Source organism: Protopterus annectens, chromosome 5.part1 (assembly GCF_019279795.1).
Source record: "Protopterus annectens isolate FY-2018-M chromosome 5.part1, PAN1.0, whole genome shotgun sequence".
Taxonomy (NCBI): Eukaryota; Metazoa; Chordata; order Ceratodontiformes; family Protopteridae; genus Protopterus; species Protopterus annectens.
In genome coordinates, this window is record NC_056736.1 from 736941109 (window position 1) to 736965802 (window position 24694).

General features: G+C 36.0%; 2 protein-coding genes across 2 annotated transcripts in view; one reads left to right on the forward strand and one right to left on the reverse strand.

Moving 5' to 3' along the window:
- NBEA (neurobeachin) overlaps positions 1 to 24694 on the reverse strand; it is a 4581458-nt gene that overhangs the window by 1107189 nt on the left and 3449575 nt on the right. The window contains exon 47 of the mRNA XM_044072852.1: positions 17737 to 17873. Coding sequence (XP_043928787.1) covers positions 17737 to 17873 — 137 coding nt within the window. The remainder of the gene's footprint in view (positions 1 to 17736; positions 17874 to 24694) is intronic.
- LOC122803633 (putative nucleotidyltransferase MAB21L1) lies at positions 10937 to 15556 on the forward strand. Its single transcript, XM_044073376.1, has one exon. It carries the CDS (start codon positions 13485 to 13487, stop codon positions 14562 to 14564), a length of 1080 nt encoding a protein of 359 aa, XP_043929311.1. The 5' UTR covers positions 10937 to 13484; the 3' UTR covers positions 14565 to 15556.

Here is a 24694-nt window from a genome sequence, read left to right on the forward strand (position 1 = left end):
TATTAGGTACATGGAAGGCAGTATTTTGTAGCAAGTATGCCTTTCGTAGAAACTGTGATGCACGTAAATCAGCTCTGAATTATATTCAAGGAGCAGTGGATCTATTTTTATGTAGGAGTAATGGCCATTTTAGCACTGGCGTTTTTTGGTTGAGGGTAATGCAGAGGTATGGTGCTTGTGACATGTAAGCAGTTTTGTATCAGTAATGTAAGAAGTATTACGGATGCCATTAGCTTGAAGTATGCTAGTAGTGCTGGTGATACCGTACTGAAAAGTAATTTGGTAGGTTTTAGTAGGCAAAGGCCGCAGAACTGGGAATACAGGGAGGAAATGCAGAGGTTTCAGGGAGTTAAGCAAAGAGATATTATTTACAAACACACAGCACACCCTGTGGACATAATGCAGACACTGCAGATCAAACGGATGAGATGTACTGCATTCATAGTCACGGTCTGATTATTATGGGTACCCAAAAGGGGATGTTACACATGGTTCAGCAGTAAAGGTACAAGCTTCAAATACATTATTGAAAAAAATCCATAAAAGCAACATCTTAGCAGGCAACAATATGTTTATTTCATAACGTACAGCATTGTGTTATAGTACTGTAACACCTTAGTTTATGCACAAGATAAAACCAGCAGTAGGTGTCATAACGCAGCAAATACAATGTGTGAAACAATGAAAACCAAAGCGAAGAAAATTAAAATACCCATACATGCTGCTTTTGTTTCCAAGCCAGTTAACAGCTGGCTGCATTAGTTACAAAGGTGTTTATCCTACCCATCCTGCCAATTCGTACATGAGGCCACTCCAATTCTACCACCATAACATACAGCTATAGTGCTTAAACATCACCCAGGAGGTCAGACAACAGGTACTGAAAGCTCCAAATGACAGTATAAGAAGCTCCACCGGCTTAAATGTCCCAACAGAGGTGCATAATGATATTATGAGGAACAGCAGCACGGGTCATCCAATACAAGTCACTGCATTAGGACAGCACAGGTCATCCAATACAAGTCACTGCATTAGGACAGCACGGGTCACCCAATACAAGTCACTGCATTAGGACAGCACGGGTCATCCAATACAAGTCACTGCATTAGGACAGCACGGGTCACCCAATACAAGTCACTGCATTAGGACAGCACGGGTCACCCAATACAAGTCACTGCATTAGGACAGCACGGGTCACCCAATACAAGTCACTGCATTAGGACAGCACGGGTCATCCAGTACAAGTCACTGCATTAGGACAGCACGGGTCACCCAATACAAGTCACTGCATTAGGACAGCACGGGTCACCCAATACAAGTCACTGCATTAGGACAGCACGGGTCACCCAATACAAGTCACTGCATTAGGACAGCACGGGTCATCCAATACAAGTCACTGCATTAGGACAGCACGGGTCATCCAATACAAGTCACTGCATAAGTTTTCTCATTTTCAGTGTTATAAAGTGAATCCATATATATCCATATATATATATATATATATATATATATATATATATACACATATATATATATACATATACATACACGCACACACACACACACACACACACACACACACACACACACACACATATGTATACAAAACCTTTGGTACTGCCTGTTATTCTACATATTAATCAACATAAATACCCAAGAGCATAGTGTCCCTCTCAATACAGAATCCACTGCCACTTCTTTGCATAAAGTACAGCCCCCCCCCCCACACTGAATTTATGATGCCCCTTTCACTGCCTTGCTGTGCTCCGTTTGCCAACACTACACAGTGACAGTGGTACATAAGCAACTTCTTTGCTTCTCTAAACCCTAACGGTTTTCTGTCAGGCTTCCGGATGCATCCTGCTTTAGGCATCTGTCTGATGATACATTATAGGTTCTTATAAAGCAGATGTTTACTCAGATTAATGTGCCAGAGAAATGCTCTTAGACATTTCCAAAGCATTCAATATAACAGCCTTCATTTCTGATCCCCAGGTTGTCCTGATTGGAGGTGGAACCACCAAGCATTCAGTGGATTTCCAGTTAAAGCTGTATACAAAAACATCAATTTATGCAGAAAGATTTTCGATGAAAGAAACAGCATACCACGAAGTCAGTACCAAGGATCAAACAAAGATCTGTATTCAGCGTGCTGCTACTTTCTATTTAGATCATGGATACACAACAGTTACAACTACACCTGTGTTTCTTGGCATTTCTATCCATCATTTTATTTATTAATTTAACATTTCTTTACCAGGAAAGTCCGACTTGGAATGAAGCCAATTTTCAGTGGAGACCCGGGGAGAAAAGCTCCAGACACATCTTTGTAATGTGGGAGGAAACCGGAGTACCCAGAGGAAACCCACACGAATGCAGGGATGACATGCAGACTCCGCACAGAAGGTACCCCAGCCGAGAATCGAGCCATAAGGCACCAACACTACCGCTGCACCACTGTGCCATCTCATTCAATCTAAACTTCAGCTTCACTGCACTGTGCTGAAGTACTGGCTTGCAAATACTGATATCATCCTGACCACTAAGAAAATTAATAAAATAAGTGGCATTTAAAGTAAAAAGCATTTTAACACCTTGTCAGATAGCTATAAGGTTAGTTAACCAAGTGCCTTGGAAGCATTTGCAGCCATAACCTGGGCCACAACAGCAAGCATAAATACTACTTACATTTTATATATATGGGCAGCTTAGCATAATCAACCAACCAGTGTATTCTTTGGAGGTGGGAGAAAACTGGTGTTCCCAGAGGAAAAAAAAACGACTCTCCCAGATATAAGAAAGGCCCTAGTTAGTACAACACTTAAATCAAAATTACCAAAGGAACCAATGTGTGTCCCACACTTCATCTGATGACAAAACTGGGCGTGGTTTAAATTAAGGCTCTGAAGTTTGTTATCCAATGATCATGAAGATAACACCACTCAGCCTACCTAAGGGAGCTGAACTGATTAGAGTTTAACCAAAAAGAATTTTCACTTATTTTAAACCAAAACTAGTATGTGTTCAAAGGTTTCCAGTTACTTTAACGGTATGACACTCCCCCAAACAAACAAAGGAAACTCTGGATAAATGGTAAATTTGCTGAATATCTGGAACACAATTCCTGAAAGTCTTATAAAAGGGAATAGAAAATTGCATTTCAGTTCATGTGCAAAGACATGTTTACATGGGGATATGAAGTAACACACATAGTCACCTATCTCCAAAAACACTATCACTTAAATGTTACTGGTCCTGTGAAGCATGAAGCCTCTGATGCTAATAATTACTTTCAAACACCCTCAGAGTGTCCCCATCACTTTTATCACTACGACCCCTTCTTTTTAAAATTCTGTGTTAGTACTTACAGTTTTGAGGCTCAAGTTTTAAATCAGACTACACCCTAGAGAGCATTTTTTGATAAAGTGCATCTCAAAATCTGTTTCACTTACAGAAGATGGTTTCACTGACCTGTTTTACGTTTTCTTCATAGTATTTTTGATTTTTCATATATATTTTTTCATTCTAAAGTGGTAATGAGTGTGTTTCAAGAATATCTTTGAAGTGTTGCTATCCCTTGTAATTATGACATACATGTATGTTATAAATATACATAATGGTTATAAATATTACACACGCTTCATTTCTCCTTCATGCATTGATACTGATTTTCTGACTACAAAATGTAATTTATAACGTACATATTTTTATATATATATATATATATATATATATATATATATATATATACACACATATATATATATATATATATATAAAGAGAGAGCGATTGTGTGTGTGTGTGTGTGTGTGTGTGTGTGTGTATATATATATATATATATATATATATATATATATATATATATATATATACATATATACACACACACACTCAAAATGTGCATCTGCATATTGTACATATACATGTAAATTTGGATCTATAACATTTGAATGAATGTTAATTTTATTATATCCCAAATGGCTGAACACAATTGACAAACTCATTTGACTGAAATGCAATTGATTGAAAAGAGTACAAGTCTACGGACAATATGTGATGATGCCATTTCCAACCACAGGATTATTAAGAAAGTGAGATTAGTAGAGTTTGTATGGATTGGCAATGATCACAATCGTATCGTACCTTCAGATGTGTAGATGTTTCTGTGCTAGTACTGATTCACTGGCTGTTTTTTTTTTCTTTTCTCCATGGCTGTGCAAGCATGGAGTTAGTTCATATAAGTAGGGTGAGAGATGCAGACGTACTTGCCTCCCTGCAAAAACATTTTTTTACAGTATATTTATTATGTAAAATATTTTCTATCAATTGGGATTCAGTCAAATGCGCATTTAACCAAATGACATAGATCTACATATAGACAGACACACATGCATGTATACATATATGTGTTAACATCAACATAGTCAAGGTAGAGCTGTCTGTTTTAAGGGGTAACCTGGGGGGTTTAGGGTGATTAACAACTTATTTTCCTAGACACATGCAACACTTAACTGGTATATAAATCAAACTCAAACTTAGTATTAACATTATTGTTTATCACAGGCATTGTTTTGCAATATTACTTTGAATTGCTATTTTCATTACAGCCTATACAAATATTTTGTTAGTTTCTATTATCTTTATTTTGAGGCAGACTGTAACATAATTTACAATATATTTAATAACACGTTTTACGAGTTTCTCTACTATACTTAATACAGGTAATTTTTACATTCTCCTTTTGTACTGTAAATGATTTTTGACAGTTCATGGATATAAAATGTTACCAGAAAGAACCACAAACTTGCACCAAACTGTTTTTGGTAGGGCAACCCTATGCAGACTTTGTATTTCTTTAGTATAAAAATGCTGTGTAAAGTAGTCATCAAGGAAGACAAACTGGCCGTGGTCTCTGCTTCAAACTGAAGCAGCCAATCAAAGATTTTATTCAGCTGTCTAAACTGTGATCAGTTCTTCCACAAATAGTCAGAATGAAAATAATGCATAGTGCCAAAAACTGTAAAAAAAAATACAATTAAATGGAAGTATACTGTTAAAATGTTGCTATAGCAACCAAAGTAAAGACTTTCATTTAAAAAGGAAGCACTCTAAACTATAATAAATAGTGTTTTGTTCAGACTTTTCATAGACTTTAAAAATGTGACTACATTTTCAAAAATATATTTAAAAAAATTATGTCATTCAACAGTGTAAACTATTATCAGTAATCACTCCATGCAGGTTTAAACAAAATATATCACTACCAGTTTTGCTGCACCAAAATAATTAATCTGACATTTAACTAAGAAAATATGTTTTTAGCCCTTTTACTGATATACAAACATGTGTCTAACTTCCGTGTGTATATTCTGAAGATGTCTAGTTATAAAACAAGATGATAGTGCTAACTTAAAACTATTTTGTCCAGTGTCAGTGAGAGTGGTGTTTTTTTTTTAACTTCTGAATGAATATTTACTGCTCAGTTTTTGCTTTTTTTAACTGGCTGGATGCACAAATCTCATATATATGTTTACCACAGCTAAGGACAGCAAACAACCTCAATTTATGCAATTTCTGGACTATTTTTTTACACAGGCAAACCAAAATAGTGTCACGTTGTGAAACATGCAAATGTTATCTCTCAAAACCCAATGATTCTGCACATTACTGACGTGTCAGTAATACTGCAAAAAGGCAATAATTCAACAGAAAGAATACAGTAAACAATTTTACATTCTTCAGTATGACAAAATATTATGGACTGTTTTAAAATCTAAACTCAAAACCCAGTTTTCAATAAACATATTTTTTACTTGATGAAGATTTTTAATAGCCAGTATAAAAACTGACAGAAGTTGCAATGTAATCCAATAACAACTGCAGAAGAAGTCCTTAACTATGAAATCATATATCATGAATAAAATTTACAGATAAAATAAAGTGCAAGAGAAAATGTTAGAAAAAAGTATCCACACACACATGCATTCATTGACTTAATATTCGATCATCATATGAGCTCCAAGAATTTTTTCTGAAAATATTGTCAGAAAATAGAAATGTGGTCAGTCCGTCACCAAAAAATATGTGCATGTATATTTGCAAATAGACACACACACACACACACACACACACACACACACACACACACACACACGTACAATAAAAAATTATATTAGTAACTAACTACAGGTAAGGTGAGAATATACTTTGATCAGAGAAAAGCAGTAATATTCCAAAAAAATCCCTCTTAAAAATGTATACAAGTCTGGTTATAAATCACCATGTACTTGCATTTCCTAATGCAAGTCAACAGTAACTGAATTATACCACTGCCTTGTGATCTCCTCACTTGTACCCTTACCCATTTCTACTTGCTTTTATGTCTTGACTACATGAATTTTCCACTGGTGCAATAATTCTAGTAATGCCATAGTATCACACTATACTCTTTGTCAAAATGAATGAATGCACATGTGAACTGGAATTTTCCATCTAACTTTTAAACTCATCCCCAGCCCCACCCATATGTAACATGCAACAGTGCTAATACACGTACAAATATGTCTTTACCAATATGGCTCTATAAATCATTTTGTCCAACTGTAGCAATTAAAATGCCTTGGTTCCTACATCCAAGGCTTAAAACTAGGGTCACATTCTTCCAACAGTGGAACTGATGTCATGTGTATCACGCTATGCAAAAATAAAAACAACCACATTATATTTTTCTTCTATTATTAACAATGTAATGGCAGCCCAAGTCATGTGGCCTTATGTTCAGTATTACCATATTCAAGATACATTCATAGCTGATAAATTCACTCCTGGGACAAATACAAGACAGAAAAAATAGGGTTTCTCTTTTTTTTTCACAATCATTTTGCAAAGTCACCACAAATTAAAACAGCTAAAAAACACCCAATTTGGCATTCTTTCCTGTTTAGACTTGGTTAAAATGGTTGCCGTAAGTGAGAAGAAATTACTTCAAATTAAAAAAAGTGAGTTTATTAAAAGCCTAACCCAATTTTATTTCTACAAACTGCATCTTTCCTTTCAAAACATCAAATATGTACACAACTTGTCAAACTCATTTTGATGGGATATGAGAAACAGTTCTGCAGATTTCTGTAGTACAGTAACTTTATGAAATGGTAGCATACTTAGTGAAGACAGAAAAAAGGCTTCAAGTGTACGGAAAATGGAATACATTACTCTAGACGATGTACAAAGGGATGGTGCTTCTTTCTATCTCAAATCATTCTTTTTTTGATAGTTTAAAATGCTGATTCTTTTGAGAAATGTGCCACCTTAGCCTAGCCTACTTTCCCCACAGAATTTCTCACTAAGAAACAGTGAAACATGCAAAGGCTCTGAACTGGTACAGTGTGACATTACTTAACTTTTCTTCTTACTCTCTGAATATGAAGCCCACCTTATAATTTGCCTAGCCTGAGGTCTCATCTGCAACCACAATGTATATATCCACGCATTACAGAAATCTTCAGCAGCAGGTGATGCTATGTGTATGACTGTGTGTACATAAATATATAAATACACATACAAATGTACGTGTGTGTATGATGACAGAAATAAATGATGAAGTACTCAGTATTACAACAGAAAAGTCAAATGATTCAACAATTACGTGAAGTACCTTTTTTCTTTTTTGACTTGGGTTGAGGACTAAAGAAAAAAAATGCTAAAATTAATAATTACTCAAGTTGTAAAATCTGAGTACACTTAATTTAAATACTGCAGGTGAATGTAGCCCTGCAAAATATATCTTGATATGCTCCTAATCAAAGTAAATTTTAATTTAAGTAATTATTATTCATTACAGAAAGAATGGTCAAAAAAATCAGCTACCCACTTGGCAACTGAAACAACAACTTTGGAGGCTATTGCAGAAGGCAAACAGTGCAGACAGTTGCTATGTCCTCCAAAATATTTCTCTATAGACAGTGTAAGACTGCTTAATCATTTATTGAAAAATACAGAAAGGAAGGTTTGCAACCACAAGGTCACTGATGACCAAACAAAGACAGTAAGAGCAGATTAAAGTTAACACCTTATACAAATCACTGTCATTTTCCAGTTCGCAGAAATAAGCACCGACAACTAATTACATACAAATAAGCTTCGTATGAGAATAACTTGGAGGAAATATTAAACACTAAGGTCTATCCCAAAAGAACATTTGCTTAAAATGTAACTTACAGTATTAACTGTTTTTTTTACCATGTATTCCTAACATATTTATTATCAGTTATAAACTATTCAGTTCAATAGTCAGATTATTTAAAATACGAACATTAACAGCTACTTTTCAAAGCATGTAAACCCATAATTGAGAAAAATGTAAACATGTGATGGGCAGTTCTCAGTGCAACCCTGTATGTGTTCTTTCACTGCTATCACTGCACTGAAGACTTCAGACTGCATTTTTCACTTGAAATCATTGTATTGCCTTTTGAAATTGAATTAATTGACTTCAGAAACCATTTTTAAATAAAAAATAGTATATATGGATATATAGCATACACCTTCTCACCTTGTTGCTTTTGTTCTTGTGGTGAAAAAATAGTTTCATAAATAAAAAATATATGCACACATATATATATATATATATTTTAACGACTTTCCTCTTTCCATTGTTAATAAACATGTCTGATATTATCTTGTTCTAAAATTCCAATCCTTACAATTTTAACAAAATTCTGGCTTATTGTAAGAAAACACAACAGTCACTAAGAAAATATGTCAAAGTAAAACAGAAAAAAAAATCAGAGTACAGAAAAAGTGAGATGTGTACTGGCAACCTCAAGCATATCTGGTCGTGCATATAAAGTCATACATGTTCACCTCTGATAGTCACCAAAAAGGAGTGCTGGCATCCTTAAGTACACTAATGTGACCATTCACTAAAACCTTGAAGTAATTTTTACCTGACACATGAATGTGGAGGGAAAATAATAATTCGCTGAATACCACAACACTTGTTCTCAACAACCATGCACAAATGGGGTTTACTTGGAAGAACGGCTTTTGCTTGTTTCACAGTATGGCCAGTAATACATAAAGAAAATGTACGCTACACTGAGAAAATATTTTGGGAATACTGGTTTGTCTGAAATAAAATTATGCAGTGCAGTTTGATTTTTTTTAAATACCTAAAGCAGCATTCTGAAACTAAGGCATACTGCTGTCAAGCCGTATTAAGAAGTAAGGTCCATACCACATGATTTCATGTAGTGTGGCATATAATGCAAACACTCTGCAATAGTATCCCATAATTTCTTTAGTGTGGAAAACAGACATCTGTTGTACTTAGCAACATGATACCAGATAAAACAACCCAGGTGCATTTAGGGGGAAAATAAGATGCATTCTATCAGCTTCCAAAGTCACTCCAGATAAGCTTGAACAAATAATTCAATAAAGCTGAAGCCCTTATTTATTTATTCTCTCTACTGAAAATTACAGAAAGAAATTCCAAATGTTTTCTTTCTGTGAAAATGTTTCCTTCTACCAGAAAGGCACAATAATGCACATTTTAATGAACTACCAAAGCTGACGGGACTAATTTATGTGCATTCTCAATAATTTGTAACAAACAGGCCAGCTAAACCTGCTAATTAGTTAGTCGTAATTAGGTCAACAGAGCTGTTGCAGCAGCAAATTTATTTAACTTTAAAACCCAAGTGAAATATTCCAAGCCTTTCATTTGTACTGCAGAGTACCAACAAAGACTTCAGAAAACACAACTGGTATCACTGTCTAAAATGAGTTTCAAACAAAACATGGAGAAAAATTCAGCCAAACTAGTAGTAGTAATAATAATAATTGAAGGATATGTGCATAAAAAGATTAGATTATGGCAAATGAGGGATATGAAGACACATTTTAGATCTGACACTGAGAAAAAGTTTCTTTCTTAACTGAGAATGCAAGCAAAACAATAATAATCTTCAGCTATTACATTTCTCAGCAAGTTTGCCAAGCATCATAAATGTTACAAAGATGAAATTTTAAAAGCTGTATAGTTTCCATGTGATATATGAATTATATAAAACCAATAAAACCAAAAGGAATATTGTTGGGACCAACATGATATGATTATACATCAGTTGTGTATTACTTCTTTGCACAGACACTCACTGCAGACAAGGAGATAACTGCTATACCATTTTTTTTTATTTATAACACTCACTGCACCTCTATTTTGCTAGTATAATGTACAGTTGATATTTTGCTTATGGGTGACAGTCAATCCCAAATTCAGTACATATAAATGATCCTTGAATCTCTTCCACATTGATGAAATAAATACATTTTAGTAAAGATTAACATAAAAATTATTTGACAGTTATAGTAAATATACATGTGGCACTAACATTTTTGTGTGGCTGGGAATTATGCTAAGAAAGAATTGTGTGTCTCTTCATTTCTGAATACGAAGCCCCCTTACACTACTGCATTCCAAAGCTAGCTTTATGTTGGAGTTTACAGAATTTTCTATTACTTATATATTTTAAAAGAAAAATATAAAAGGAATGCTTTCAAGTTCTGAAATGCATAGCAATAATAAAAGTGGTAATGATAATCCCCACTTCAGAAATCCGGCATGTGTATACATTATCCAAAACAGAACTATTTATTGTTCCTGTGAAAAATATGCCAAGATACGTTAATACAATAAAAATAGTCCCCGATACAAAATAACATACGTTTATGAAATGCCAAGAAAATATATTAATCGCATTATAATCGATGTGATTAAGGTATGCAAAGGCCAACATCCAAATCCTTCATTATAAAAGTCTATAAATCTATACTCAGTGGTAGTCAAAACTAACAACACGAGTCAACATATATTTTCAAATAGTTTATTTAAACTATGAGCAAAAAATGCAAAAAGAGGAAAGTGATACAAAGAACAGAAAAGCCACATTGCTTACAAACAACAGTAACACTGATAAGATATTTTCCTGATGAAGACAAACTAACAGAATCCCCATTTCCCAATGGGAAAAAAATATTTCGCAGGGGAGAGTTGGATACGGAGGGGGTTACCTGGTGCCAGTCTAAATCAGTAAACATTTCTACCCAAGGGCAGCTAAATTCACCCTATCGAAAGGGAGAGTAGGAAGAGCCAGTGATTCTCACGGCGGTGGTATTATCATCATCATAATCTTCTTCGTTACTGGTAAACAGCACAGCAGGCAAACCCGACCTCTCAACTGTCCACATTTTCGCCTCATATTTTTTGCGGTCTTCTGACATATGAAACAGGGCTGAAGTCACTGAATAGCGACAGACATTTGAGTTTCAGACTTCGGATCTTTCCTGCGCTAATCGGTTGAAAGGGTATGGGGAAATGTTAAGTTGTGCACTTCTGAACTTGGCAGTACTGTGTTTACGCATAAAGTACAAAACACTGCCAGTCTAGAATCACAACACTACATATAATTGTTTCTGTTATTTTGTCAGAATAAACATTGCGATTAAGAACAGGAATTAAACGAAGGGTAAAAACACGGCATTGTCTTAAACGTTTTAATTTATGAGCTAAAGTTTTTGAACGCAAAATAAATAAACCTGCCCTCCACTGTAAACTACCACCTACCAAAGTATTTTATTTTAAAACAAACAACTTACGGCAATGATTAACATCGAATTTTATTAAAAAACAGCGTCCGAAGCTGCACGTTATTAGCTATGGGGCAGCGGTGACTATAATATTACAAAAATATTTACGCACATATAAAGATAGTGTGTAAATATGCTGTGCGGAGGATACAGTTAAATCCTTTACACAATTAAAGATTTTGTTTATCAATAAACAATGTAAATAAAAGTGTAGGTTCACGCTACAGTACAAGGCCTGCGTGTGAATTTGTGTTGGGATTGCCATCGTTCACTAATACATTCCAAAAAATTTGTCCTAAAACTAGGAAAACAATCCCAAGTGCAAAACCACAGAGACTGACAAAATGCTCTGAAACATCTACTTAGGTAGGTTTGAACACCTTGCACAGGCAGCGTGCAATAGAAAATCTCTCATGATCTGGACGGACACACGATACCATGCAGAGCTTCACAGACTGTGTTCGAAACCCTCAGGTAGGATACGCACCACCTACCCAGCGACGTAATAAACGCAGGAAAAATATTTTATGAGTGTCTTGGCCATCAAGTGCTACAAATGCAATGTAAAACACCACCAAAATATGAATACAAAATCCTTGGAATAAATTGCAAAGTTATTTTTTTTTTCGCGGTACTTGTAATTGATATCATACTAAATGAACATAATTAACATTTACAATTTTACATCTTACTACATTTGATAGTTTGACTCTCAGGGGGAAAAAATCGTATAAGTTCTATGTATCCTACTTCGGATAATTATAAATGACTAATGATAACAAATCAGCTGCCCTCTCTCTCTCCACATTATAAAGGACCATCCCTGCTGCAATATCTCATAGAAATCCACCGTGCCTTTACGGTCCAGAATTCTCTGTTCTTCTTATTTTTGGAAAATAAAAATACTACTAGTAGTGCTGTTATAAAATAACAGTCTTCAAGATATGATCCCCAAGTAAGAATGCTCTTCCTGATCCCCTCTGGTGCTGGTTGTAGATCAGAAGTGAAATGTTTGACTAAATGTCCATTCCTTTACAATGGTACAAAAAAGGGTAAACAGAGGGCAGAGGTGGTTCGTTATTATTTCACCACTTCTACTGGAGGGAGCAGAGAGCTCTGGCTCAGGGATCGCTTCTTCCGAATGTCTTTAAGTGGCATTTCTCCTGTGCATTCTGGTAGCCCAAACATACCTTGCGCAGGCTGCCAAAGCCCCCGTGACGAGCCTGGTGGAGATTGGGTAGCCGTCAGTCTGGCCCAGCCTTTACAATCATTTCCACTACAGTGATTCCTGACTTGTGCTACAAAGCCAAAGGATCATCAGCTTTATGCACTGCAGCTGCCACCAACCTGCACAGAGTAAGGCCAGGCTAGCATCCCTGCACTCTCCCTTCATCTGATTAACAGACAGCACACACAGTGATTACAGAAAACATAAATAAATAAGGAGACAGAGGTGATCTCAACTACTGCCAAGTCTTGTTATGTCTCACTTGAACCTGTACTACTGCTACCATAAAGGACTTTATTCTTAACCTCTCAGCTACAGCTATACTGGGCTTGAGTTAGGTTGTTTCTACTGGGAGGGGGTAGGGATCTGCCCACTTTAAATAGCTGTTGTAAAGATTACAGGATTATTCTAACAGCGCCTAAGAACAGCTCACGTTTCATATCCAACCCTGCTTTTTTACCTCAGACTTTCGGCGATTTTAGAGCTGATTTTTTTTTTTTTTTCGTTTTTCACCCTACTTTGAAGTTGGCTCCAGTTAAGTTAGCCGCATTGGATCCTACAACCTACTGTGAGACTCCGGTGTACAATCCGGATCTCTGTCCCAACATGATCGCAGCCCAGGCCAAACTAGTGTACCATCTCAACAAGTACTACAACGAGAAGTGCCAGGCGCGCAAGGCGGCCATTGCCAAAACTATCCGGGATGTCTGCAAGGTGGTCTCCGATGTGCTCAAGGAGGTGGAGGTCCAAGAGCCGCGCTTCATTAGCTCCCTGAACGAGATGGAAAATCGCTACGAGGGCCTCGAAGTCATCTCACCCACAGAGTTCGAGGTGGTGCTCTATCTGAACCAGATGGGGGTCTTCAACTTTGTGGATGATGGTTCTTTGCCAGGGTGCGCGGTACTGAAGTTAAGTGATGGCCGCAAAAGGAGCATGTCCCTCTGGGTTGAATTCATCACAGCCTCTGGTTATCTTTCGGCCCGCAAGATCCGATCCCGTTTTCAGACGCTGGTGGCGCAGGCCGTGGATAAATGTAGCTACCGAGACGTGGTGAAGATGGTGGCAGACACCAGTGAGGTGAAACTGCGCATAAGAGACCGTTATGTTGTCCAGATCACCCCTGCGTTTAAGTGTGCGGGCATCTGGCCACGAAGTGCAGCACACTGGCCCTTGCCTCATATCCCTTGGCCGGGACCAAATAGGGTAGCTGAGGTCAAGGCGGAAGGCTTCAACATGCTCTCCAAGGAGTGCCACTCGCTAGCCGGTAAGCAAAGCTCTGCAGAAAGTGACGCCTGGGTACTGCAGTTTGCAGAGGCCGAGAACCGCCTGCTGATGGGCGGCTGCCGCAAGAAGTGCCTCTCTATTCTCAAGACTTTGCGGGATCGCCACTTGGAACTGCCGGGCCAGCCCCTCAACAACTACCACATGAAAACGCTGGTTTCCTACGAGTGTGAGAAACATCCCCGGGAGTCTGACTGGGACGAGTCATGCCTGGGAGACAGGCTCAACGGCATCCTGCTGCAGCTCATCTCCTGTCTCCAGTGCCGCCGATGTCCCCATTACTTCCTACCCAACCTCGACCTCTTCCAAGGCAAGCCGCATTCGGCGCTGGAAAATGCGGCCAAGCAGACGTGGCGCCTGGCACGGGAGATCCTGACCAACCCCAAAAGCCTAGAGAAACTATAGCTAAACAATAAAACCTACACCTGAGAAGGATGCACTATTGGGTTCGAGGCTTGCAAATGGAGAGCACACGCCTGAGTCAGGCTACTAGCGAGGGACACTGTCCAAAATGCTGCTGTGGGAGACATCAGCTATATTTTAGGTGCCAGTTACACTAGCTACACTCTCCTGCTGTGGTGCAAAGCCTAAAAGACACACAGAGACTAGATAAAATAAAAAGCACTAACTTCAATGTTTGGCACTTTGCTTTTGTCGATGGTTCCGTTCAGCTTTGTTTCATGGAAAAACTTGGTACAAAACTCTGAACTGCTTTTATGGTTGGTGCTCTTGTCCCGTTCTGGGAGACTGGATCTTTTTATCCTTTTCTTTTACGAGGAGGGAGACTGGATCTTATGGTCCTTTATTTCCGAAGGATTTCAGCCGAGTTTTCCATTCATGCAAAAAATGGGCTCATTAATTACTGCCAACTTTTTTCTCCATTGGCAACAGATAAATATAGGAAAACATAGTTTTGGATATATGAACCTTGGACAGTATTTAGACTGTGTACTTTTTATTAAAATATTCAAATACATATTATATATATATATATATTGTGAACTTAAATTGTCCTTAAACTTGTGACCGTTGGTGTATTTGTGAGTCGACGACTGACGTTAAATTACGGATGCTTCAGGAGAAGAATACCGTTAAAGGTAGATTTTATCATGGGACTTTTGCTTATCGTCTTTTGCAGTGTCTAAATTAAAAACAAGCAAAGTTTACATTTTCTTTTGGAAGTATTACTTGTTTTGTTTTAAACATTCCATAAATATACTTGAATTATTTAAATATATTCAACTGATTTTTTTATTCTGTCTATGAGATAAGGCTTGAATATTGGACTTTATATATTTTAAAATGCACTTGACAAACACTGGATTACATTCTGTGAGTTTTTAAAAAATGTTGCTGGATTTATTTAAATACAAGACAATAAATGAATTAAAAAATGGTATGCCTTCTGAGACTGCATGCTTTTAGTAAAACATAACTAAATGGGATCACACCTTTTATATTGGAATACAACTACACCTAATACACTACAAATGGTGTTCACTGAATTACAGTTTGTGCATAATAAAAGATGTAGGTAAGAAGTTAGATTGTCATGAAGTGGTTAGTGTATGCCAGTGAAATACTTTGTAATCAGCATTACTAAAAACAATACAAGGCAATCTGTCTTAAATGTTTAGTGCTGTGACACTTAAAAAAAAGAAAATACATTATAAATAAAAATAAAACTGCTACATTAACAGAAATACAATGCAACTCTAAAAATGGAAACCTTAACTTAAGGGACGTATCACCTTTTTTCTAATTCAGGTTTACAAAAACTGAAGCTACTGCCTATGTTAAGCTAGTCACTTTTACAGAGGCCTACCAGTGGGAAAATGTCTGGCCCGGGAAACATTTGTAGAAATTAATTCCAGTGAAATGAGAAAAGATTTATCCCCAAAACAAACTCAGGTTTACTGCATATACTAGTGTCTCTAATGGGGAAGCAGTTTATTTATTTGATAGGGTCAGCAGTCTGTGCCAAACAGACCCTTTTCAGTCAGAACCTATTTACAAATAAAGCAAATTTCATTTTTGTAAAATAATTTATGATTAAAATAATGGTAGTATTGATGTTGCGTATGAAAACAAAAAAGCTAATTGATTTTAAATTATTTTACTAATTTTAAGTAGTAAGGCAGAAGAAAAACTGTTATACCTCATTATTATTATGTTATACTGATGTTCAAGAATATTTTGTCTAGACAATTATCATACTGTTTTTAGTACCCTTCTGATGTCCAACAAAATTTTCTCTAAAGAATTACCATATTACTATTATTATTATTACTACTATAATAACATTCAATATGATTTTCTTTGATCCCCAGTACTGCACAGCATTCAAACAACTTACTACAAAAAGTCTAATAAATAAGGGTGACAAATTAAACAATGGAAAAGTGAAAATCATTCTCTGCATCGTACGAACAGTTAAATCATCAAGGCTCCCAATAGCTTGGCAACAGCTGTTTACTAGATTTAATAGAGGACCACTTGCTGTTACACGTGGGAGACTACAATCCCTGCTACAGTAATGCAACACTAATACTTTTCAAACGTCAAACAGATAATGCAAACATAGAACTGTAGAATGCACATGTAAACCACTTCAAGACATTTAGCACTAATAAAGTGCTGATGTTAAAAATCCACAGCTATAAGCAATAGACTAACAACTGAAGCCATTCAGAAGCTATAAAACATTTTATTTACACAGTGTATAATTTTTACTTAATTTATGAAAGCAAACACAGCTTTTCTGAAATCAGACATTAGTAAATATTTGAATTATCAAAATGTCGAGAGCTCTGTTTTGTCCTGCCTATATGCTCAGGCCAGCATATGACCCTATAGATATGCTCTGAGCATCCCTTCAGCAAAGAAGCATACGTTAGATTTTTGTAACTCTCTCTTTATTAGACGCGAATAACGGGTACACAGATTACTTGTCAAATAAGCTTGATTTCAGCAAATGACTTGTACTTACAGAAGGTTCAAGTTCATTAACAGTAGAAAATATAAGAAAGTAAAACTGTTATTTTTATAATGGTAGTTACTGTAATCTAAAGTAGGGTGAATGATTCAGATGTTTCAAACAACTTTATAGATGAAACCACAGCATTGCTTCTTTTTAATTTACTTCCTAAACAAGAACATAAATGTTAAACAGTTGCAAAAGGTAAATGCATTTCCTTTAGAACACTTCCACCATTTTACATTACTACTATATATTCTGGATTATAAATAGCAATGTAATTTTATATACTGCAGTACTCCAATAAAAATAAAACAATATTCCTCCAGATATGAACATGTATTTGATTTTTTCCCAGATGGTTGTGACAAACTACTTCCTTTAAATGAATGCTGACTTATTTGACATATTCTGCCCATTTAAAACGTGGCTCAGTAAACAGTACACTCAGTCTGATGCAAACATCTGCCTTAAATTCCCTTCAAAAACAAAACTACTAAATTCACACAAATCTCAAATTAGAATTGTTTCACTATCTCAGTAACAATTTACTCAAAAGCTATAAATAGTTAAGGCCAAGACTGTAAGCACAGTACTCACTTTGGGATCAATTTTTTTGAAGGCAGGGTCATCTTCATCGACTTCAAAATAGATCTCAGTTGTTGTGATAGAAAGGGTTCCTCTAGCGACAACTACAGGGGCGATAAGCTGGGCTGGGCTGCTCAACACAACAGGCCCTAAAATAGGAATACAGGAAATTATATGAAGGCAATTCAATGAAGCTGATATTTCAGGGTCTGAACTGTACCACTGTGATGACAAAAACAATCAGATACTTGCTTTTACTTTTACCTCAGTGGAAGTTTAGTGTTGGTTGCACTGGAGAAATTAGTTGTCCGCAGCTGTGGAGGTTAAAACCTAGCAGTTAATGTAGTGTTAATCAACAATGTTAGTTCTCATCTCAGTTTAAGAGTGATAAAAAATGAAGTGTGTAGCAATGAAGAACAGGCCAAAGTTCAAATAAGCTGCAGTATTTATTAGAAAAATGTTATATATATATATATATATATATATATATATATATATATATATATATATATATATATCTTGGGAGCATGTGACAGAAACGCACACCCACACGTGCACATACACAGAGCTGAACACCAAGTAAATTCAACTGCTAAGATGAGAGATGCATGTCAGGGGTAAGGGATTTGAAGCTGGAAATTTAGCTCAGACTTAGTTTCCAGAAAAATGGTGGAATGGACTCTCATGGAATTTTAAGCAAAAAAATGTTATATGCAAACTGCACACATGTACATATTAGCAACCATTAATAGGCATGAATGGCTCATATTTTCTCTCTATACTATTCTCTAATGTTAGCATAAAGTAACAAAGGCACTCCTAGACCACAGTCAACTTTTTATTGTAAGCAATGGCACTGGATTCCCAGTACTTCTACCCCAACAATAGTTCCAATTCTACAAAATAATTTAACAGGAAGACTAACGGCTTTCTTTTTCTGAAGTACTTAACTGTATGGCCAGTTATGTGAACTGGCAAAGTGAGATGAGTAGACAGAATGTAATTTATATTAAGTGCAATATGACTTAAAAGGGTCAGCTGCATTTCTGTTTGCTGTTGCACACTATTTGTTAAAATGTTTACAGTTATATTTCTGCCCAGTACTGAAACAATGTAAAAGTAACCTGCACCCCTCACAGTATGGATTTATTTAAAGCATTACAGTTTAGTTTGTGTGAAATGGCTTTGTTGTCAATAATAAACAGCAATATTTCTCTGCTTCCTACCCCAACTTGTTTACACAAATTTCTGTTTTTGAACTGCTTGTATATCTTGATTCCGAATATCTGACAAAGGAAGGTAGGGACAGTCTGCAGCTGGAAAACAGAAATAAATTAAAAAAAAAAAAAAACAGGCAAGCCAATCTGCAACTTCTTAGAAATCTCACAGAAGTCACTACTTTAAACTACTGCAATATTCCTCCTACAGCTTATAATTTAAATTTCTTTGAATACTGAATCACACGATCATGAAAGCTATAGTGCTAAAACACAGTAATGTGATACTTTAATCCTTTTAATTTTAAATACCATATTTTTGCAGTGGTCAAGCCTGTCCCTACACCCCTACTGACTGTGCAACTGGTACATTCTAACTTGGATGACAGACCGCATAGGAGAAACAGAAAGATTTGTGTTTTTGAAATCAAGATGTCTTTCTCTAACAAAGTGTGACCTCAGAGTTAGAATAGATTTGTTTTGGGGTGTAGGGGGATTTTCCATTTGACACCAAATGCAAAAATATGGTCTTTTACTATCTGCTGTTCAAAACTAAATTTATGACAGGTTGTTATGAAACTGCATTACAGGATTATAGCTTCCATCATTTTCTGTTCAAGATTTTGCAAAGAGTATATGTAATTCATGATTTTAAAACAGACATGATCATTTATCTAATAGGCATGGTTGGTTTTCAGGATCACACACCATTTATGATATAATCAATAATAGGCTGTAAGAATTGTTGTGATCACTGGTACCCTACCAGTCTAGATACAGACTGCTTCATCATTTCTGCTTGATAACATTTATCATCACTATATTACAGGCAGATTTGGGATATCATGTTGTCAAAATTCGAGTACTTCACTGTACATCTGATAAAGTAGTGATTTTATTTATTTGCTTACATACTCCATTTGGCAATATTTTATGTTTGTTTGTGTCTTTCGGCTTTTCTCGATTAGGGGTCGCCACAGCGGAACTCCGGTCCGCTAATGATTGGTAGTGGATTTTTACGTACCGGGTTACCAGCCCTGACGCACAACCTTCAACGAAGGCACGCCCCCTATTCACGTATGCCTCCACACAGAAGACGCTCTAGCTGAGAATCGAACGGGACAGCGTCTTGCTATGAGGCGACAATGCTACCGCAGCACCACCACCGCGGGTATTTGGTATTTGGCAGTATTTTATGTATAAGTTCATATTTATTGATTGGTTAGGCAGGGTAATAATCAACTATGAACTGGGCCACAGGGTAGATAATAATAAATTAAGCAGGCATGATTGGCGATAGCAAGCTTTGAAGGGTAGATCAGACTTCGCTATTCTCAGCAACTGACTCCAGCTTAATCTGCAGGGCCTCAGGCATTTCCAGGAAAGGTTAGAGACACATTCTAGTCAAAAGTCCTGCATCTGCCTTGAGGTCTTCTCCAAATGTGGTTTTGGCAATGACAGCATCAGAAACTTCAACTCTGAAAATGAGTTTATTAAACTTGTTACATAAAATAAAAGCCATTCAGTGACTCACTGTTGCTCTGAAACTTGTTACAGATTACTGAAACAATGTGTCTTGTTATAGATTTCTGTAACAATGTATCTAGTTATAGATTATCTAACAATGAGTAGGTACTAAGTTCCTTGACCAATGTAGCTGTTGGAGAGGCTGCGTGCTTGCAGAAATGGTTCAAATGCTTCTTGCCCAGGTTCATATTTTGACCAGTGCAAGAATTAGCATTACAAATACTGGCATGAAACTACAAGGCAATCTGCCATCTCTCTCTCTATTAGCAACATTTAGTTCGGGTACAGACTGTGGGACCTCCACGTTTTGGCATGTTCTTGTATTAGAAAGGGACTGGACTTTGAAACAGCACAGGGATACATTGTGCCAGTGCCAGAGACCATACAGCATTGATGTCAACTGCTATGAAACAACACCTGGGTCTGAGCTTTTTCTTAGATCATGGATAAAACTGCTTACCCATCATGCACCAAGTAACGCTGCTGCAGTGGCTGAATTAAAATATATCAGCTCGGTAAATCAACATTCCTTGTCCTTTTTTGTTCACTGTGCCAGGCAGTGCAAACTGGTAACCTCATGTTGGCACACTACAGGGCTGCCAGTAAGTACACCTACTATGAAACAGAAACCATGTAACAACAGTTGTCAGCAAAATTTTAATGTGCAATACGGGCATTTCTCTACTTTCAAAGGCATGGTGTGCATCTGTGTAGATTTTTGTGAACACAGTCCCCTCACTCTGCAGGAAAAATGATATCAGCTCCATTTTAACGGTTTAAGGCATTATGATTTTAAGCAGGATACAATACTTTTATAGAAAATGCTAAAATATTGCCAAACAAATGCAATGCACACAGAGGTAGTATAAAAAATGCTTGACAGGAATCCAGTAATTTTGTCTCGATTACTATTACATTTTATTTTTATACCTAAGAAAAAAAATCTTCTTTGTTCAGAGGAACCACAACCTGACATAAATAGCAGGAAGGTTGTTCTCAGGTGGTGTCATCCCTTTTTCTCATCCCTGAAGATGGCAATAAATACTGGTCCTGTTTTTACTGTTCTCCACATCTCCAGCTACAAGGTTCATGAAACTGTTTCCTTCTGAGCCAGGCTGCTGTACCCATAATGAGTGAAGGACAGAAACCACAGGGACTCTTTTATGGTACTATGTGAAGGATGGCAAAGACATCTCTTGCTGTCCTGAGTAAGGAACATTTAGCAAGCATGGTAAGCCATCATACATAAACTGTTTTTTTAAATTTGCTGGTCTTGCAAACTGTACTGTAAGTATATCTTTAGCCTTTAAAAATAACTATACTTAAAAATTGCACAAAAATTGTATTAATGTTTTTTTCCTTCCTATTAGCATTATCCTTCTGGAAATAAAGATAAAAGCAGCATCACTTAAAATGTAAAATCTCAAACTCTTCAAGAAGCAAATCTACGTTTTCTTTTTATTTTCTTTGACTAACCAAGATGAGATCAGAGACTGCCTTTCATACAGTGTAACTTTGAAGAAATAAGGGCATGATATACACACTGGTATCAAGATATGCAAACTGTTACTATTACCAGTATTTTATCCATTTACATGTAAGTACTAAGAAGCAAAAAAAAATAAATAAATAAAATAAAATACGCCTTTTATTAATATCAGAGGAAGTGCAGAGCAACCCACATTTAACCACCCCCACCAACGGTAACATATTGCTACTATTCTGTATCAGGTAAGAACCTTGGTGTCATTATGAAACAAAATTACAAGTTTCACATCTCATCATAGTCAAGTGACAGTAGCAATCTAAACAACCAAGGTTTCTTTATTTACAAGTTCATATATATATATATATATACACACACAACTATAGTAACCATACCCATTATGTGCATTTTCTTACTGCACTAAAACAGTGTCAGGTCATTAATTGTTTATATTTAAAGAGGCATACCAAAATAAATTACCATATTGATGTTATGCTAGAATTATATTTACATTCCAAAAATGTTAGTATCATTTTTACAATACCAAAAATCAAACAAACGTGCTCCCATATCTTAAATTCAAGTGAATACTTTTTCCTTACATAATCAATAACTTTTCTTTTTGTAACATTTACTCTGTACTAGATGTAGAGAGATTAGTAATGTTTCAGGAGTACACCATTTCTGCCGAATAAAGATGTGGATTATTTACGTTCACTTCATCTTGACGTGTACAATGATCTCATCATGGATGTAAAAACTGACCTGGTTTTGAAACAAATTAATGAGCAAGTATGTAGATTTAAATACAAAGAGAAGAAGAAATAAGGCAGAAAGTGAGATTTTATAAAACATAAGAGCAATTGGTTTGCTTGTTCCAAATGGGACTGCTAATGCATGGTCTTAAATATTTTTCATTATCCAAAAAGTGTTCTTCAATACAAAACACTTTTTTAGATTTCCTACTTTCCCAAGATTTTTGAAATGTTAACCAAAGCTTCCACGCTTGCATAAGGCCCTAGAATAAGTTATTTTCATTAAGGAAACAGTGTAACATGTAACAATATATTGTCAAATACTTTTGTGGCAACCTGAGAAGTGCGTGTTTGTTAACATAGAACAAATATTACAGGATAACATTATATAATAACCATAAACAGTTTTATTCTGTGGTACTGATTTACAGACAGCACATTTACTTACTTTAGCTTAATGTGTTAATTACTTCTATAGAACAGCAGACCATTATCTTTCTTATGTATTTGTAGTGGTGTAAACACAGTGACATCTACTGAGATTTGAAATTCAGAACTTTCACTTTTAACATACTGCCATACCAGTTCATGAAAAATAATATTAATATGAATACACTGCAAGACTACAATAAGAAAAGTGCTGAATGCTAAAAGAAAACAGCATTTAAACATATTACTTGGGGAAAGGACACTGTATAAAATGTTTACAGTTTTCATTAACTAATTTGTTTTGCTTTCTTTTCTCTTGCCCAGGTAGGTCAAACCGGGTGACTCTTGTATCTCTAGTACCCCAGAAAAAAGCTATCATCATTACAGCATGAAAAAGCAAAAGTTACAGAAAGCAAACATGTTACAGAAAAACAGGAGTAAATGATGAACTGTTACAAACTAAGCTACTAATATGCAAGTATGGCATTTACACATATTAAGATAAAACGCATTTCATGGAGGGCAAATATCTGTATACGGAGACAAAATACTTGAAGGAGTTCCACATGAGTGGTATATAACATTAACAAATATTTTTAACAAGAAGCTTTGATGTAGTCAGCCACTCAGGTTACATGCTATAGTATAATAGTTACTAGAAATAAATGTAATTAATATTAAGGAATAAATAATAATAATAACATACATCATACAAGAGCAGAATGTGGGAATAAGGTATTGTGCTGATGATTATCAGGAACATTTATGGGAAAAAAGCTTCTTTAGATACAGTGTGTGCATGTACAAACACACACACAGTTATAGTTTATTTATCCAGCATGATGTTTAGTAAACACGTTGAACTGATATCATTTTGCTAAAATGGGAATGGAGTGAAGATATTGTTTAGGTCACAACTGCATCTAATGGATCCACTTGTAAGAGCCAATACTGTCCAAGGTTTTAGTAAAGACATTTTTTTTTATTTCCCATTGAAGTTTTCTTTGGCACATTTCTTGAAGTCCCATAAAAACAATAAACAATGTGTAATACTAGTGTTAAGTTCTCCCTGCAGGACATGCTGATATCACCTTAAACACCTTTTCAGAGCTTTTTTCACTTAAACAATTAACAGATTTCCCAGGTTTCTACAAATATGACAGCATACATGAAATCTCTTAGTAAACTGCTACTCGTAGCATGTACCTTTTACAGGTGGACCATTTTCTTGCATACAGCTAAACCTATGTTTTAAACTCAGTCATGTGACCATGCTCACCAGTTTACAGAATGATTTTAGCCATGTTGCAGTTTGCATTATAGCAAGATTTACCTAATAGCAAACAATAATCCTGGATGCTATTACTGAAACATCTTTGCCTACAGATACTCATAGCTAAGCTCATTCCGTCATACAAACTGTAAGATCTAAAACATAAAACAAACGGAATTTGTTGTAAGATATGACCTATGCATATCAGATGTACACAGAACTGTACACACAAATCTTGGGTGCAAATATAAGAAGCACAGCACATGCATTCTGCCTTCACTAG